Genomic DNA, 19,169 nt, shown 5'->3' on the forward strand with positions numbered 1-19,169 from the left:
GAATTTCACATCTAGCAAAGGGTTACAGCCCCACGCCACATGGGGCCAGACATTTCATAGCAATGGGTTGAGTACAAGCCGTCCTGGCACGTCAAGCCCGGCCAACTCCTGCCACTGTATGATGAAGGCACGAATGCCGACACCACCCGCGGCACGGGACATGGATTAGGCTAATTAGCTTTAACAATCCTGATTCCTGAGCCTATTTTATTAAAAAGGAAGATATTGATTTAATTATGTATATAGCCTATATATAAAATATATATATTTGAATCGTATCTCCTGTGCTGGCATAAGCACTACCATAGCGTGGGGTGGAGAAATAACACACAATACATATAATTAGTGCTGTCAGGCGATTAAAAAAATTAATCTAATTAATTACAGGATTTGTAATTAATTAATCGAATTAATCGCATTTTAATCGCATAACCATTTTATGCCTGATATTCTATATTCTATAATCATATTTCAAATTGCATGTGTCCGGATGGCAGAATTCAGTACTGTATCTATAAAACCTTCTGTTTAATCATCTTCCATCTATTAATTTTCAGGTCTGGTCAATTTGAGCATGGTGTTATTCACAGTCAAAGATAAAAAAAAAATGTATTGATATTCTCATTTGGTTCATTACAATTTACTCAAAATAAAATTTTCATTCAATCAATCACCACGCAGATTGATTGATTGAATGAAAATGTTATCAACAGATTGCAGAATGGGTACAATACAGTACGGCTCAATACACACAATTGTTAAGGGGATGCAGACCAGAGAAAGACTTTCTTCTTGTTTACATCAGGGTCCCCCATTTTCAATTCATCATGAATTGTAAGTAGGGTAAGGGTGCAACTTGCACCGTGCAATCCATTCTTTGTGGATCTAGCCCACAGTAGTTTTTTTAAATCTAAAAAGTTAATTTTGTTCGCTGTTTTTCAGCATTTAGCTACAGGCATGGATACATTGTATGTAATGATAAACAATGTCATAGTAACGGGCGGGTGTTATATTATTTCAAGATAATAAAGTATCTATGAGTCAATAGATAAAAAGCAGTAATGGCATGCAGGTTACTCACCCTACTCATGTACAGTAGGCATCCATTGTTTTATAGCAACACTACTATCACCGACATCTAAGAAAGGAGATCCCCCCCTTGAACGGCCCTTCTAAGGTTTCTCCCCTCCACATTGCCTGTGGTGCTTTTTTCCTATTGCTATGTTTTTGTGAGTTTTTCCTTACCTTCGCGTGGGGTATGTCTGGGAGTGTTGCATTTATTAATTTAAATAAAATTTTGGATTTCATGGTGTTTTTTGTTTTGTTTTTTATTTATTGTGATGTTTCTTCTTGACTTGTTTAACACATCCGGGGCCATCCACGTATATATAAGTGATTGGGAGCCAGCGCTTGACGGCCAATCACGTATATACACGTTTAACTCATTATTTCGTTGATTCGCTATTGCCATTCATAATTCATCGAGGCACCTTGTGCATACTGTTCTGAGTGTGTCTGCGATTGCAGACGGTCAATACCGCCCCCTAACGCATTGTGGCAGCAACTGCACTACATTAGAAAGGCTGTGGTTTGTTATCTGGGCCGAGCTGAGCCGTGCGGGCGGGGTTTAAATACTCCGCCAAGGTAAAACCTGTTACAACGATACATCTGCGAGGCTACAACTCTTCTGAATGATTTGATCCAGACAACCAACTCTTCTGAATGCTTAAACCCAGACAACCACCTCCTCTGGGCAGCAAAAGAAAAGGGCAATCAGACCGTTTAATCAGGCCTCCTAAACTGACCTATAAACGTTTGGGGCAGGGGTGCATTACATGTAGTGCAATACTTGTTTCAAGGGCTGTATTGTATATGTGCAATATATAATACAGCTTGTGCAATATATATACAGTATTAAAATACACCTGTTTTAACATATCCTTTGCATTCTGTCCAAATGTGCTCTTTTGAAATTGTGTGTACAATTCTGCCCTGATTGAGTGTCAACTGCAAGCATGAAGGTCAGACAGTCAAATCCATACCAAGATAAGGAAAAACCCATTTTCCATAATATGTGACCTTGGAAGCACTCTTTATACTTGTCTGCGCATGCTTCAAAACCACCTCCATCATGCCAGTGCTGAAACAATCCTCTTCAGTGAGCCTTAATGACTTCCGCCCTGTTGCACTCCACCCCCCATTATCATGAAGTGCTTCGAGAGGCTGGTCCTGGCCTCTCACTCTCACTGGATAAACATCAATTCGCCTACCGTGTGAGAACAGGAGCACAGAGGACGCAGTCTCCTCAGCACTATACATTCCCTCTCCCACCTGGATGACAGCAACACCCATGTGAGAATGCTGTTCATCTGTCTTGAACCCTCAACACCTCAACGCTGGTCAAGAAAGCTCACCAGCATCTAGGGATGCTCGATATTGGCTTTTTTACCGATACCGATATACCGATATTGTCCAACTCTTAATTTCCGATACCGATATCAACCGATACTGATATATGCAGGGTCCCCCCCCCCCCCCCCCCCCCCCCCCCCCCCCCCCCCCCCCCCCCCCCCCCCCCCCCCCCCCCCCAAAACGGAATAATTTCAGGTAATTAACATTACATATCTCTTGTTGTGGAATTAACACAACTTTATGCATACTTTTGACAATAAATAAAATCAGATTTTGTTCTTACTTGCTTGCCTGGTAAAGGTTATAGAAATGTTAAAAAAAATATTAAATTAATATATATATATATTTTTTTAAACAGATACCGATATTTTCCGATATCACATTTTAATGCGAATATCGGCCGATAATATCGGTAAGCCGATAATATCGGACATCCCTACCAGCATCTCTTCTTCCTGAGGAGACTGAGGAAAGTCTCCTTAGATCCAGGTGAACTTCTACTGTTGTGCCATAGAAAGCATACTCTCACCAACTGCATCACAGTCTAGTATGGCAGTTGCACTGCTTCAGACCAGAAAGCACGGCAGAGGGTGGTGAAAACCGCCCAACGCATCATCACCGGTACATCACTCCCTGCTATCGAGTCTATCCATCACAAACGTTGTCTGAGGAAGGCACGCAGCATTGTCAAGGACACCTCACATCACATCTCTCACCACAATCACATGCCGTTTCCCCTCCTTCCCGCTGGGAGGCTCTGTTCCAAGTCAAGCAGGCTCAGGAACAGCTTCTTCCCCTCCGCCGTCATCTCTCTGAACTCTACCACGGGGGCAGCCCCACCCCTATACCATATAAACTCTGGACCCCATTGGCTATACTCTAGTCTATGTTGCCTATACTGTACAAATACTGAACTCTGTTGCCTATACTGTAACACACAAAGACCGAACTGACTGAAAAATATAGGCTACATTTGTCAAAGTATTAACTTAGTGCAAACAAACAATATGCTCAGCCAGCACTAGACTTTCCTTTCTTTAATATAAACACAAAAAAACAATGTCAACAATGTTTAAATTCCCTGATTGTCAGTTCTTAATGGAAATATTCATTGTCTGCTTGAAATTAAAGTGCAGTATTTGAAATACAATAAAAGGAATATGGCTAGATTTCTTATCAAAGGGAAAAGTGTCACTGTTATTTAAAATAAATAAATAAACAAATTAGAAGGCCATCAATATAAATTGCAGCATACATCAAACTAACACACACACTGTACTGTTTCAAAACAACACTGCTCTGTTCATTCTATTTTTAAAATAAGTACATTATCTGTCTACATTTATTTAGACTAACATTATTTAAATATTGAGTGCAACTGTGGTTGATTACGTAATTCGGTGAGTTGGAACTATCTATGGGTTGGCGGGTCCCCACGGACATTTTAGCGTGTGGGACCTTCAGCTCCGGTAACGTTAGGAGTTCATAACATCAACATGCAGTGGAAAAGCGGCAATAGTCCCGGTTGGAGTTAGTAAAACACAGTTGTATGTTAGCCTTCTTGGATGTTGAATAAACGCCTATCATTGTCTTTAAACACCCCGCCTCTCAGACTCCCATTTTCTCCTCTGCTAGCTAGTAGCTACGATAACATTGCATTGACTGTATTAGCTGGCGGGCTACCATAGTTCAACATGCGTTGTGTTGTACAAACTGCTAACGCTATGGCAAGATGTGTGTAGGCCTATGTAATGTTAATGGCTATGTTTTTAAAGTCGTAATGAAGATTGATTTATATTGTGCTTGCCATTTTTACACAAACTGACTAGCACCTCCGGTGCTGCTGCTGCTGCAGCCAGCGCTCACCTCTCCCGTCTCCGTGCCAAATTAAGTTTTTTATTTTTTTTATTTGCGCATCATCTGAACCGTACGATACACAGACGCCCCGAACCGTGGGGGTCGTACCGTACGGTACACGGTTCGAATGCGTATCGTTCCACCCCTAATATCTGTATCCCATACCTACTCTAATTAGTTATACCACTGGCCAGTATGGCTTACTACTATAGTGTATTTATACTTGTATCACTGTACATAATACTGTACATACATCAGATTAGGATATTACATTACATTACATATTATATATATTCCATGTATTGACTCCATGTAATCACATCACACTGTATATTAATACACTTTACTGTTACATTTGCACTCTGGTTAGAGGCCAACTTATTTTTGCTGTACTGTACTCGTGCTGTACGATGACAATACATTTGAACCCAATCTAATCGAATCTAACATGAAGAGGTCATTGCTCTTATCATTGTTTTTGGAACCAGTGAGTTGGGATGGTAACCGAATGGGTGAGTAATCTGAAATTATGGAGCTACCACTGGGTACATATTAGCCGATACTACACTTTCCTACACAGCTTCTGCCCAAATTAGTGCCACTGCTCCATGGAACAGTGCCCACTGTGTGAAATTTCCAACCAATTAGTGCACAACTCACGGTGCTGCCACGAAAGTCCCTGCGATTTTGTTTTTTACAAAAAAAAAACACAATGCTGCAAAAGCAGGCATTAGCTAAATCCTCCCGGGGGAGCATTAATTAAGGGAGAGGCGGTTCACCTTGAACGAAGACGCGTTTCCAGAAGATCCTGCCGACATGAAGGCCCCCGAGGAACACCAGGTTGGACAGGATGAGCATGGCGGTGGAGAAGGCGGAGAGGAGGGCGACGCAGCGCCTCCTCATGGCCGCCGAGAGACTCCGGTCCTGGAGGAGGGAAACAAGTCAAGTCAAGTCAAGAGTTTTAATTGTCACGGCATACAGGTATACAATGAAATGCGGGTGGTCTTGCCCGCAACGATGTGCAATGCAGTGGTACACATATAATAGAATCAGAAAATGAAAAAACAACATTGTGCAGTAAACAGGTAACAGGTAACATGGAGTGACATCTCGGTATCTGTACATAGTTATTTACAGAGCATATGGGACATGCTAGTTAGCTTTGGTAGTGCAATACACTGTTCCTGTTATTCTAATTTAAAGTGTCCTTTCCTTTGGCCATAAGTGTGCGTGTGTGCGACATGAGTGTGTGCCCGCTCATGTTAAAGTGTTAAGTGGCTGCTCGTGTGTGAGCGTGCACAGCGTGCGTGTCGTGTGTGTGTTCATGTGTGCTTGTGTGTGGATAGTTCAATGTTCTGAGCACTCAATGTTCATTGTTCATGGCTCTGATGGCCTGGGGGAAGAAGCTGAGCCTAAGCCGCTCTGTCCTAGTAGCTGGGGTTCGCAGGCGTCTGCCTGACCTCAGCAGCTGAACAGGCTGTTATTGGGGTGGTGAGGGTCTTTCATTATCCTGCAGGCTCTGGATTTGCACCTCTTGTTGTATAGAACCTGCAGGGGGGGTAGTGCAATACCCGTGGTACGCTCGGCTGAGCGCACCACTCTCTGTAGGGCCTTCTTGTCCTGTGCCGTGCTGTTTCCATACCAGGCAGTGATGTTTCCGGTCAGGATGCTCTCTACAGCTCCTGAGTAGAAGGACTGGAGTATCTTCCCCGATACTCTGAACTTCCTTAACTGTCTCAGGTGGTAGAGGCGCTGTTTCGCCTTCTTTACTACTGTGTCTATGTGTGTTGACCATGTCAGGTCCTCTGAGATGTGGACCCCCAGGTACTTAAAGCTGCTCACCCTGTCCACGGTAGCCCCGTTAATCATCAGTGGTGTGTGCGTCTCCTGCTGTCCTCTCCTATAATCCACGATCAGCTCCTTGGTTTTACCAATGTTCAGGAGCAGGCTGTTGTCCTGGCACCAGCGTTCCAGTACCTCAACCTCCTCCCGGTAGGCCTTCTCGTCGTTGTCCGAGATCAGCCCCACCACCACCGTGTCGTCTGCGAACTTCACTATGGAGTTGGAGCTGAACTTGGCCACACAATCGTGTGTGTAGAGTGAGTACAGCAGGGGGCTCAGAACACAGCCCTGGGGGGACCCGATGCTCAGGGTGATGGTGTTGGAGGTCTGACCCCCCACCCTGACCGCCTGGGGTGTTTCGCTCAGAAAGTCCAGTACCCAGGCGCTCAGGGCGGAGCTCAGACCTAGCTCGATCAGCTTGTCCACCAGTCTGGTGGGGACTATGGTGTTGAACGCTGAGCTGTAGTCAATGAACAACAGTCTCACATAGCCCCCCTTCTGACGGTCAAGGTGGGAGAGAGTGCTGTGCAGTACCTGGGAGACCGCGTCGTCGGTGGACCCGTTTGTCCTGTATGCAAATTGCATAGGGTCCATATCACTGGGGAGGGAGGCACAAATGTGGTCCTTGACCAGCCTCTCGAAACATTTCATGACCACAGAGGTGAGTGCCACCGGTCTGTAGTCATTTGGACATGTTGGGGAGGGTTTCTTCGGTACAGGGATGATGGTCAGGATCGCCAGGATCGTTGCGACAACCGCAATTTTCTGTCAAGGCGCTCGGGATTTACAGAGGGAGAACGTTAAGACAGGGCTGGCGAGATGGCGTTTGTGTGCCGTGAAGGAAGGGTGCGCTTTTGCATTTACAACACAAGACAAAATGAGAGCAACGCGGCACAATCATTTTTTTTTATCTCAATTATCTTGTTTAGGTCTGGCTTGATAACACACTTAACATTATTACCATGCGGTTCAATGTAATGAACATCAATTGTATTCGTTCACATCAAATTGAAGGTATGTTTATATGTATATAACAAGTGAATCAGAATAATATGTCTAGTATGTTTCATCATTTCAGAAAACCTGACTTTGGAGATGTGAAGGTTTTGATCTGATAAACATGATATGCTATATTTCTAGTCATCTTGGACCAGTTCAATCAATATTTCTGTGAACATGAACAACTTATCCTAACGCTGGAAACCATAGAACCCGAGACTCCACTATGTGATGTCATTGAGAGACACAACCTGCAGCTGCCCTTTGTGGACTCGGAATGGACATTTACATTCTTTGGAGGTCAAATTCTGTTTATTGTACATCACGGCACAAACGAAGTTGGTCTCTTGTTCATAGAGCAGCTCTCTTTCTTGAAGACACAAGACGAGACGAACATCAGATGAATAACACGAGAATGTTGAACTTTCTACTTTTTTTTTTTATTATTATTATTTTTTTAATCCTCTTTCTCCGCCGGATTTTCTGTGCTTTTCCCCCCAATTTAGTCGTTATGCCAATTCCCCCCCCTCCCCTACCTGGTCGTTGTGCGTATGTTCCCCCTACTGGTCGGTACAAGGGAACCCTGAAGTCTACCGCATGCTTCCTCCGACACATGCGGAGACAGCCAGTGGCTCTCTTTTCACCTGGCAGCGAGGACTCTCATTGGTGAAGTGTAACGCGTGGGAGGTCACGCTGCCGTCACCACTTCCTGCCTTTCGCTGAGCAGGCGCCCAGACCTGACCTGTAGGCGTCGCTGTCCACAACGCCAGATTACCACCCGCGGCTTCCCTCCCCCTAACTCAGCCAAACGAGTTAGTATGACGATCGGCCCAAGCCGCAAGCAATGCGGACTCCGGGAGTCGAGACCACAGCCTCTTGCATTGGTGACGAGCACAATCTCCGCTACACCACCCGACCGCCCCCCTTCTTCTTTTTTTATCCACTTTTTCTCCTTCTTTTTCTGTTTTTTCTCCCATCCCAATTTAGTCGTGCCAATTCCCCCCTCCCCTGTCTTGATCGTTGCTCGCATGTGCCCCCCACTGGTCGGTCGTAGGGAGGGTTGAAGAATCTATCGCATGTCCCCTCCGATACATGCAGAGTCAGCCAGCCACTTCTTTTCACCTGCCAGCGCGGACTCTCATTTGCGAGGTGTAACGTGTGGGAGGCTCACACTACCCTCGACATCTCCTGTCCTTGCTGTGCAGGCGCCCTGACCGACCTGTAGGAGTCGCTGTTTACAACGTCCAGATTACCACCCCATCGACTCCCCTCCCGCTGACTCTGCCAATTGAGTCAGTATGACGGCCGGCCCAAGCCGGAGGCAACGCTGACAGCCGGATTCGATACCGGTGTCTCACGCGTTGGTGACGAGCGCTTAGACCGCTGCACCACCCAGCCACTATTGAACTTTCTTCTCAACGCTTTCACCGCCGCACCACCAAAACGGTTGACCCTTTCACTGCGACAATACACAGAGGGTTAACCCTTTCACTGCCACACGACAGCCGGCGACCGTCGGTTGTGTGATAGTAAAGGGTTAACCTTCTGTCGTGTAGCAGTGAAAGGGTTAAGATAACAGACTTAAAAGGTGGGGTAGGCAATTCTGGCGGAAGAGAGAGAGAGTTGACTCTTCAAGCACCTCGCCGTGGGCTATGCAGCACAACAAGGCTTTCCCACAGACTCCCAGTGGCACCAGTAGCTTGGCTTTTTTCAAAAGGCGATTAAAAAACGTTTCCCCACCCTCTGGACGACAGGTGGTTTTGCAGTGTGGGTACTTTCCCCACGAGGAGCATGGCGGTGGTGTTAGTTTTCCAATTGGCAGGTCTGAAACCCGCTGATTGCTTTGTTTAGATTCAGGCACCCTGAGATGTTGTGAGTGACTGATTACAGTCACAGCGACCAGCTGTTTTCCTCAGAGGATGTAGATTTATTGGTAGCGGTCGGGATATTTTTGGCAAAAATTACCAAAATGGTTCTTAAGAAATAATCACCCCTTTCATTGTCCCAAAATAAGTTAATCTAATGGATATTATGTAAGAACACATCAGTAGCACACAAATGTTACCATATTATTAACCCTTCACTACCACACTACAGACAGTCTGTAGTGTGGTAGTGAAAGGCTTAATAATTTTAAAGGGCTAATATGGTAACATATATGCGCTACTAATGTCTTAACTATCTGTAGTATGGTAGTGCATGGGTTAGCCCTTTGTAGTGTGGTAGTGAAAGGGTTAACCCTTTGTAGTGTGGTAGTGAAAGGGTTAACCCTTTGTAGTGTGGTAGTGAAAGGGTTAACCCTATGTAGTGTGGTAGTGAAAGGGTTTACCCTTTGTAGTGTGGTAGTGAAAGGGTTAGCCCTTTGTAGTGTGGTAGTGAAAGGGTTAACCCTATGTAGTGTGGTAGTGAAAGGGTTTACCCTTTGTAGTGTGGTAGTGAAAGGGTTAGCCCTTTGTAGTGTGGTAGTGAAAGGGTTTACCCTATGTAGTGTGGTAGTGAAAGGGTTAACCCTTTGTAGTGTGGTAGTGAAAGGGTTAGCCCTTTGTAGTGTGGTAGTGAAAGGGTTAGCCCTTTGTAGTGTGGTAGTGAAAGGGTTAGCCCTTTGTAGTGTGGTAGTGAAAGGGTTAGCCCTTTGTATTGTGACAGTGAAAGGGTTAGCCCTTTGTAGTGTGGTAGCGAAAGGGTTAACCCTTTGTAGTGTGGTAGTGAAAGGGTTAGCCCTTTGTAGTGTGGTAGTGAAAGGGTTTACCCTATGTAGTGTGGTAGTGAAAGGGTTAACCCTTTCTAGTGTGGTAGTGGAAGGGTTAGTCCTTTGTAGTGTGGTAGTGAAAGGGTTAGCCCTTTGTAGTGTGGTAGTGAAAGGGTTAGCCCTTTGTAGTGTGGCAGTGAAAGGATTAGCCCTTTGTAGTGTGGTAGTGAAAGGGTTAGCCCTTTGTAGTGTGGTAGTGAAAGGGTTTACCCTTTGTAGTGTGGTAGTGAAAGGGTTTACCCTTTGTAGTGTGGTAGTGAAAGGGTTTACCATTTGTAGTGTGGTAGTGAAAGGGTTAACCCTATGTAGTGTGGTAGTGAAAGGGTTTACCCTATGTAGTGTGGTAGTGAAAGGGTTTACCCTTTGTAGTGTGGTAGCGAAAGGGTTAACCCTTTGTAGTGTGGTAGCGAAAGGGTTTACCCTATGTAGTGTGGTAGTGAAAGGGTTAACCCTTTGTAGTGTGGTAGCGAAAGGGTTAACCCTTTGTTGTGTGGTAGTGAACGGGTTAACCCTTTGTAGTGTGGTAGTGAATGGGTTAACCCTTTGTAGTGTGGTAGTGAAAGGGTTAGCCCTTTGTAGTGTGGTAGTGAACGGGTTAGCCCTTTGTAGTGTGGTAGTGAAAGGGTTAACCCTTTGTAGTGTGGCAGTGAAAGGGTTAACCCTTTGTAGTGTGGTAGTGAAAGGGTTAACCCTATGTCGTGTGGTAGTGAAAGGGTTAACCCTTTGTAGTGTGGTAGTGAAAGGGTTAGCCCTTTGTAGTGTGGTAGTGAACGGGTTAGCCCTTTGTAGTGTGGTAGTGAACGGGTTAACCCTTTGTAGTGTGGTAGTGAACGGGTTAACCCTTTGTAGTGTGGTAGTGAACGGGTTAACCCCTAGCTCAGACTTACAACAAAGGTGTGAATGAGGGGAGCGGAGAGGAGGGTCTTCAGGCCGGTCTCCACCAGAACGCCGGCCCAGTTCATCAGAGCCCAGTACTGCAGGTAGTCGTGGCCACCGTGCCACAGGCAGACGAAGGCGAAGGCCAGACCGGTGGACAGCACCTTGTAGAGGGGGCCGTGTCTCGAGCCGCCCAGGGGAACATAGATGTATCTGGGAGGAGGGCAAGTAATAGTAGGGAAGCAAGGAAAGAAGGGAGGGGAAGCAAGGAAAGGAGGGGGAAGGAAGGAAGGAAGGAAGGAAGGAAGGAAGAAAGAAAGAAAGAAAGAAAGAAAGAAAGAAAGAAAGAAAGAAAGAAAGAAAGAAAGAAAGAAAGAAAGAAAGAAAGAAAGAAAGAAAGAAAGAAAGAAAGAAAGAAAGAAAGAAAGAAAGAAAGAAAGAAGGAAAGAAAGAAGGAAAGAAGGAAAGAAGGAAAGAAGGAAAGAAAGAAAGAAAGAAAGAAGGAAAGAAGGAAAGAAGGAAAGAAGAAAAGAAAGAAAGAAGAAAAGAAAGAAAGAAGAAAAGAAGAAAAGAAGGAAAGAAGGAAAGAAAGAAAGAAAGAAAGAAAGAAAGAAAGAAAGAAAGAAAGAAAGAAAGAAAGAAAGAAAGAAGGAAAGAAGGAAATAAGGAAAGAAAGAAAGAAGGAAAGAAGGAAAGAAGGAAAGAAAGAAAGAAAGAAAGAAAGAAAGAAAGAAAGAAAGAAAGAAAGAAAGAAAGAAAAGAAGAAAAGAAGAAAAGAAGGAAAGAGAAAGAAGGAAAGAAGGAAAGAAGGAAAGTGTAAAGTGTCACAGAACAAGTGACACTCTTGGACAATGACATCCTGAGTCGTTCCTATGTGACCAGTATAATCTTTAAACTGAACTCTGGAGGATAGCTTTATGCTGGCTCTACTTTAAAAACAAATGGAACTGAGCCTTTAAAATCTCCATAAGAAGGGTCTGTTCTTCACAGACCACATGCAGAAGGGAGGCACCCTGAGGAATGTGGGCCCCAGCAAAGGAGATAGGGAGCTGTAATGTTAACCCTTTCGGACGGAAGGGTTGCTGGTTGAAGTCTTGAATCAGAAGAGGAAGGAGAGGAGAGAGACACACACACGCACACACACACAAAGAGAGAGACATAGTGTGAGAGAGAGACACACACAAAGAAAGAGACATAGTGTGAGAGAGAGACACACACACACGCACACACACACAGAGATATAGACAGAGAGACAGACAGAGATGGAGAGAAGGAAAGAGACATAGACAAAGAGAGAGAGACCGAATAGTTGTATGGTATTAGGTAGAACAGGGAATTGAACCCTATACCAGTATCGTATGTGTGAAGTGCCACAGATCAGCAAGCGACACTTTTGGACAATGACATCCTGAGTCGTTCCTATGTGACCAGTATAAACTGAACTCTGGAAAAATAACTCTATGAGGGCTCTACTTTAAAAACAAATGGAACTGAGCCTTTAAAATCTCCATAAGAAGGGTCTGTTCTTCACAGACCACATGCAGAAGGGAGGCAACCTGCGGAATGTGGGCCCCAGCAAAGGAGATAGGGAGCTGTAATGTTAACCCTTTCGGACGGAAGGGTTGCTGGTTGAAGTCTTGAATCAGAAGAGGAAGGAGAGGAGAGCAGACTATAATGACTATAATGTAATGTAAACTAATGTAATATAGTACACCGAGTACTGTATTGTACCTGTAACCTATTGTACCTGTATATATCTGTATATGTATGTGTTGGGCTATGTAAGATATATTACGGCAGTCTGCCTCGTCCTCGTCTCAGAACGAAAGAGGCCCCATGCAGTAGGGGAGGGACCGGCTGGAATGCAAGGCCTAGAAGAGGGAGCTCTAGTCAGAGGGGCTTTGTATTCTTATGAATTACTTGATTTGATATGTAACTGCAAAGTAACAAATAACTGAAGGAGGGATATGACACGTACTGTACAGTGATTGGAGCTATGTACTGATGATGGCGTGACGTGACGGACCTTATAAAAAGGGCCAACTGGCGAGAGCACGGCGGGATTTTTACACTGAGCTGGAGAGAGAAGAAGAATGGTACTTAGAGACTTTTTTGAGAGATTTTGAAGTTTTTACCAGTGTGTGACTTGGAAGACCAAGATGCAGATGACATGTTTTGTTTTTATATAATCTTTTAAACTGTAATGGATATTTTTTATTTAGTCTTTTTCTGTAACTTCAATGAAATAAAGATGACTTTTTATAATCCATTGAGTTCTTGGACTGATCCCTGCCAGCAAATACCAGCCGCGCCTTGATTTCCTCTGAGGTGACTATGTCATGAAATACAGATTGAATCAATTGACTGGTTAATGCTTTTCAGCTAAAATATATATATTTATATATGTATATGCTATGTACTGATAAGAAATACTAAGCATGTAGATGAGTGTTGTTTGCGGGTTCCGGTGTCTCTGTGTCCAGACTGACTCTGTCTTGTGTGGGACCTCGACCGTCTGAATCACTGCAGGGTCAGACGGTCGGTTCCGTTGAAGGAGGAGGAGGAGGAGGACAAAGAGGGCCGGGGAGTGCAAACAATGATTACGTGTTAGTACAGTGGTAATACTTATTAAAAAAGTAGTAATACAACCAAGCTTTCAAATGAGCAGTATTACAAGCCCTTTCGTAAAGTGATAATAATAATATAATTTTTATTACATGATATAATAGTTCTCCTAAACAAAATATTCGGTTTATTTCAAACAAGAAGAGATTAACAACTCTTCATGATTACAGTTCATATCAACTGGATATCACAAGACCAGTGACTTGAAGTAATCTAGACAGAAATAGTAAATTGACTCGAGAACTTGGCGAGTTTAGCACCTCGCCGGGGGATATCGAGCGGCCGCAGGTTTATATCTCGAGTAGGTGATTGAGATGTATAAGAGGCGACCTGTAGCTTTCAACATGGCGTCCCTGGGTTAGGGCTGAGATCGGTAAGATAACAGCCAAAATAAAATAAACTAGAAATATTGAAAAAAAAAAAAACGGAGAACCGAGTTTTAGAATACACCAGTCAAAGGATATTGATCTGTAGGGCCCTCGATGGAGAGCAGTGGCAAATTAAAGGCATCTGCATAGTGGGGGCATTGCTGGTGGAGCGGTTGAGCCCGCAAAATTGGATAAAAAAAAAAAAGAAGGGGGGAAAAAGGAAACCCTCTCTCTAAAATGTCTGGCAGTTTAGAGAGATGTGAAGCGAGCCAAAACGGCCGTTCACAGAAAGGCGAGGGCTCCCTAGCCCAGAGACACTTTGTATGAGCGGAGTGTGGATGTGAAGCGAGCCAAAACGGCCGTTCACAGAAAGGCGAGGGCTCCCTAGCCCAGAGACACTTTGTATGAGCGGAGTGTGGATGTGAAGCGAGCCAAAACGGCCGTTCACAGAAAGGCGAGGGCTCCCTAGCCCAGAGACACTTTGTATGAGCGGAGTGTGGATGTGAAGCGAGCCAAAACGGCCGTTCACAGAAAGGCGAGGGCTCCCTAGCCCAGAGACACTTTGTATGAGCGGAGTGTGGATGTGAAGCGAGCCAAAACGGCCGTTCACAGAAAGGCGAGGGCTCCCTAGCCCAGAGACACTTTGTATGAGCGGAGTGTGGATGTGAAGCGAGCCAAAACGGCCGTTCACAGAAAGGCGAGGGCTCCCTAGCCCAGAGACACTTTGTATGAGCGGAGTGTGGATGTGAAGCGAGCCAAAACGGCCGTTCACAGAAAGGCGAGGGCTCCCTAGCCCAGAGACACTTTGTATGAGCGGAGTGTGGATGTGAAGCGAGCCAAAACGGCCGTTCACAGAAAGGCGAGGGCTCCCTAGCCCAGAGACACTTTGTATGAGCGGAGTGTGGATGTGAAGCGAGCCAAAACGGCCGTTCACAGAAAGGCGAGGGCTCCCTAGCCCAGAGACACTTTGTATGAGCGGAGTGTGGATGTGAAGCGAGCCAAAACGAATTCACAGAACTGCAAGCTAACTAGCACTACATCGGCTAACAAGCCAGTGCTAACACCCAGAAACTAGCTCAGGAGGAGCTAGCACGAGAGAAGCTAGCTCAGGAGGAGCTAGCACGAGAGAAGCTAGCTCAAGAGGAGCTAGCACGAGAGAAGCTAGCTCAGGAGGAGCTAGCACGAGAGAAGCTAGCTCAAGAGGAGCTAGCACAAGAGAAGCTAGCTCAAGAGGAGCTAGCACGAGAGAAGCTAGCTCAAGAGGAGCTAGCACGAGAGAAGCTAGCTCAGGAGGAGCTAGCACGAGAGAAGCTAGCTCAAGAGGAGCTAGCACGAGAGAAGCTAGCTCAAGAGGAGCTAGCACGAGAGAAGCTAGCTCAAGAGGAGCTAGCACGAGAGAAGCTAGCTCAGGAGGAGCTAGCACGAGAGAAGCTAGCTCAAGAGGAGCCAGCACGAGAGAAGCTAGCTCAGGAGGAGCTAGCACGAGAGAAGCTAGCTCAGGAGGAGCTAGCACGAGAGAAGCTAGCTCAAGAGGAGCTAGCACGAGAGAAGCTAGCTCAGGAGGAGCTAGCACGAGAGATGCTAGCTCAGGAGGAGCTGGCACGCCAGAAGCTAGCTCAGGAGGAGCTAGCACGAGAGATGCTAGCTCAGGAGGAGCTGGCACGCCAGAAGCTAGCTCAGGAGGAGCTAGCACAAGAGAAGCCAGCCCAGGAGAGGCTAGCCCAGGAGAAGCTGGCACGGGTAGCTCAGGAGAGGCTGGCGAGGCAGATGCTAGCTCAGGAGAAGTTGGCACGGGTAGCTCAGAAGAAACTGGCGCAGCAGATGCTAGCTCATGAGAAGCTGGCGCAGCAGATGCTCGCTCAGGAGATACAAGCACACGAGACGCTAGCTCGCATGTTGAGACATCTCAAAGGACTAGAGATCCCCGAAAGGGCCTCAATGGACCAACTGATGGAAAGAGAAGTAAGGACCCCCGGTCAAGATCCAGGGTATAAGATGGTGGAGAAACTAATCGCACAGGTGCGAGGCGGGAGCATGTCTCTCAATGATGCAGCAGAATCAGTCATGAATGGAACACCTATGCAAGGATCATGCTCACTGCTTGAAAAGCTACTCAGAGGAGTCCCAGGGGGTAACCCACTGGCAGCCCGATGCGCAGCATGGTCACAAGACCAGCTACGTATCGAATGTATGCTGTATGACCAAGTTAAAATGCTATCTGACAAAAGGGGGGCCTCCCAGGAGTTCCCCCCAAAAACAACCAAGGACAGAACAGGGAAAAAGAAGTACCAATACCTACCTGCAGACGAGTGGGCCGCACTAACCCCAGAACAGCAAGCAGAGGTGAGGACAACAAGGGAGGAATTCAAAGCCCGGAAGGAGAATCAATAGTATCCTTACCCTCTGGGGCCCTGACACAAGTGACTCAAGCAAGTGCAAACTGCACTTGACATACAGCTCATCTGTCAAGAGGAATAATATAAAGTGTTATTGTCATTTAGGAAGAAACATGACATAGAATACTACAAAAGTTTTGTATATATTCTAAGTATAATATATAAAGATGTCCGTCCTTGCTCTAAACCCAGAGTAAAGTAAAGTGAATTTGTAATCTATTTCATTCGGAAGGGATTTCCTGACAGCAACCATTTGGTGGGTTAGCACCCTACCAGCCATATCAGCTGCATGAGATGTACACTCACCAGCACCTATGGGTAAAAAATTGAGACTCTGCAAACTCTCATCAAGCTTAGCACCTTGACGCGGGGGGACAGAGCGAGCATCAGGGTCTCTGTATCCGACGGGCCTATCAGATTTGTGGGGACTTGGAAGCCTCAGCATACAGGACGCTGTGGTGCTTGGGCGGCCAAGTCACTGGTTTATAGGTCTGTCAAAACGGATTGGAGGTTCCGGGGCTAAGAACATAAGTTCAAGTGAGTTGGGCTTTATACTATTTAAATAGGTATCAAAAACCGAAAGAATATGAACCGAAATGACTGCTGTCGGGTGCCTCTGGAGTAGAATTAATTACAGATTTGAAAAAAAACCAAACGTAGAAGGTTCTACTCAAAGAAAGAATCACACTTAAAGTATATTTCTGTGATAGCAGTAAAAGTTTACTCACGACTAAAAAGTTACGTAATGTTTTCTTACAGTCAAAAGACGTAGAAGGTTCTACTCAAAGAAAGAATCACACTTAAAGTATATTTCTGTGATAGCAGTAAAAGTTTACTCACGACTAAAAAGTTACGTAATGTTTTCTTACAGTCAAAAAAACGTAGAAGGTTCTACTCAAAGAAAGAATCACACTTAAAGTATATTTCTGTGATAGCAGTAAAAGTTTACTCACGACTAAAAAGTTACGTAATGTTTTCTTACAGTCAAAAAAACGTAGAAGGTTCTACTCAAAGAAAGAATCACACTTAAAGTATATTTCTGTGATAGCAGTAAAAGTTTACTCACGACTAAAAAGTTACGTAATGTTTTCTTACAGTCAAAAAACGTAGAAGGTTCTACTCAAAGAAAGAATCACACTTAAAGTATATTTCTGTGATAGCAGTAAAAGTTTACTCACGACTAAAAAGTTACGTAATGTTTTCTTACAGTCAAAAAACGTAGAAGGTTCTACTCAAAGAAAGAATCACACTTAAAGTATATTTCTGTGATAGCAGTAAAAGTTTACTCACGACTAAAAAGTTACGTAATGTTTTCTTACAGTCAAAAGACGTAGAAGGTTCTACTCAAAGAAAGAATCACACTTAAAGTATATTTCTGTGATAGCAGTAAAAGTTTACTCACGACTAAAAAGTTACGTAATGTTTTCTTACAGTCAAAAGACGTAGAAGGTTCTACTCAAAGAAAGAATCACACTTAAAGTATATTTCTGTGATAGCAGTAAAAGTTTACTCACGACTAAAAAGTTACGTAATGTTTTCTTACAGTCAAAAAAACGTAGAAGGTTCTACTCAAAGAAAGAATCACACTTAAAGTATATTTCTGTGATAGCAGTAAAAGTTTACTCACGACTAAAAAGTTACGTAATGTTTTCTTACAGTCAAAAAACGTAGAAGGTTCTACTCAAAGAAAGAATCACACTTAAAGTATATTTCTGTGATAGCAGTAAAAGTTTACTCACGACTAAAAAGTAACGTAATTACAGTCGAAACCTAAGTAGAAAAAATAGGTACCAGGTCACCTCAACCAGAAGTAACCTAATGTTTACTTAAAATCAGAATAAGTCCTGCTACTGGGACGGAAATGGAACCGGCGTAATAATACAGGCTGGTGTTATCAGCAGGAGCTGAGTCTATAAGAGGCTACATAGCCTGAATCTACAAGCTGGCTAACTAGCCGGAACTAATACCAGACATAAACAGTAACTAACTACCCAGTCTGGACCGAGACAAGCACAACACAGGGTAGACCCCCTGTGCAAGAAGGAAGTGGACGGAAACAACAGTCCGAAGGATCTGTGAACAATGTGCGCTGGTAAAGGGACAAAACCTGAATCAGTGCCACACTCCTAGACGGGGGGGCGGTCCCCCGGAATCAGCGAACGACGCAGCGGATGGCAAGAAGGAATATACTGACTCAGGTCAGAAATCGGAACTGGAGGAAGACCGGGATAGGTCAAGCTCCAGAGCATCCTCAAGGTCCTCATCTAGACCTCCTAGACCTCCCAGACCTCCCAGACCTCCTAGACCTCCCAGACCTCCCAGACCTCCTAGACCGGACAGAGAGACATCGGCCTGGACCCAGGTTACAGGGCGATGAGAGCCCTGAATGGACCTGAAAGAGAGAAAAGAGATGAGTCCTCTGTGGACTGTATCTGTGATGTCCTGCGAGGCCTACGGACAGGGTCACGCGACCAGGCCAACCACACTTCAATGGAGGACTGCTGCTACAATTCTCGGGGACCCGTAGGGGTCGCCCGAGAAGTGACAAATCGACCTCCCAGACCGGACAGAGAGACATCGGCCTGGACCCAGGTTACAGGGCGACGAGAGCCCTGAATGGACCTGAAAGAGAGAAAAGAAATGGGTCCTCTGTGGACTGTATCTGTGATGTCCTGCGAGGCCTACGGACAGGGTCACACGATAGGTCAAGCTCCAGAGCATCCTCAAGGTCCTCATCTAGACCTCCTAGACCTCCCAGACCGGACAGAGAGACATCGGCCTGGACCCAGGTTACAGGGCGACGAGAGCCCTGAATGGACCTGAAAGAGAGAAAAGAAATGAGTCCTCTGTGGACTGTATCTGTGATGTCCTGCGAGACCTACGGACAGGGTCACATGACCAGGCCAACCACACGTCAATAGAGGACTGCTGCTACAATTCTCGGGGACCCGTGGGGGTCGCCCGAGAAGTGACAAATCAACCTACCTCAAACTATGGGAGAGATCCAAGAGGTCAGAGGGGGCGACCCCAAGATGACCAAGATGA

At 45.2% G+C, this 19,169-nt stretch overlaps 1 protein-coding gene across 1 annotated transcript in view; it reads right to left on the bottom strand.

Moving 5' to 3' along the window:
* Window positions 1–19,169, bottom strand: part of hhat (hedgehog acyltransferase) — a 157,234-nt gene that overhangs the window by 54,346 nt on the left and 83,719 nt on the right. Inside the window, exons 9-10 of the mRNA XM_084321510.1 lie at window positions 10,747–10,948; window positions 5,049–5,193 (exon numbers count right to left, since the gene is read on the bottom strand). Coding sequence (XP_084177636.1) covers window positions 5,049–5,193; window positions 10,747–10,948 — 347 coding nt within the window. The remainder of the gene's footprint in view (window positions 1–5,048; window positions 5,194–10,746; window positions 10,949–19,169) is intronic.

This window comes from Notolepis coatsorum (genome assembly GCF_963971535.1).
Source record: "Notolepis coatsorum genome assembly, chromosome: 9".
In the NCBI taxonomy this organism is placed as follows: Eukaryota; Metazoa; Chordata; class Actinopteri; order Aulopiformes; family Paralepididae; genus Notolepis; species Notolepis coatsorum.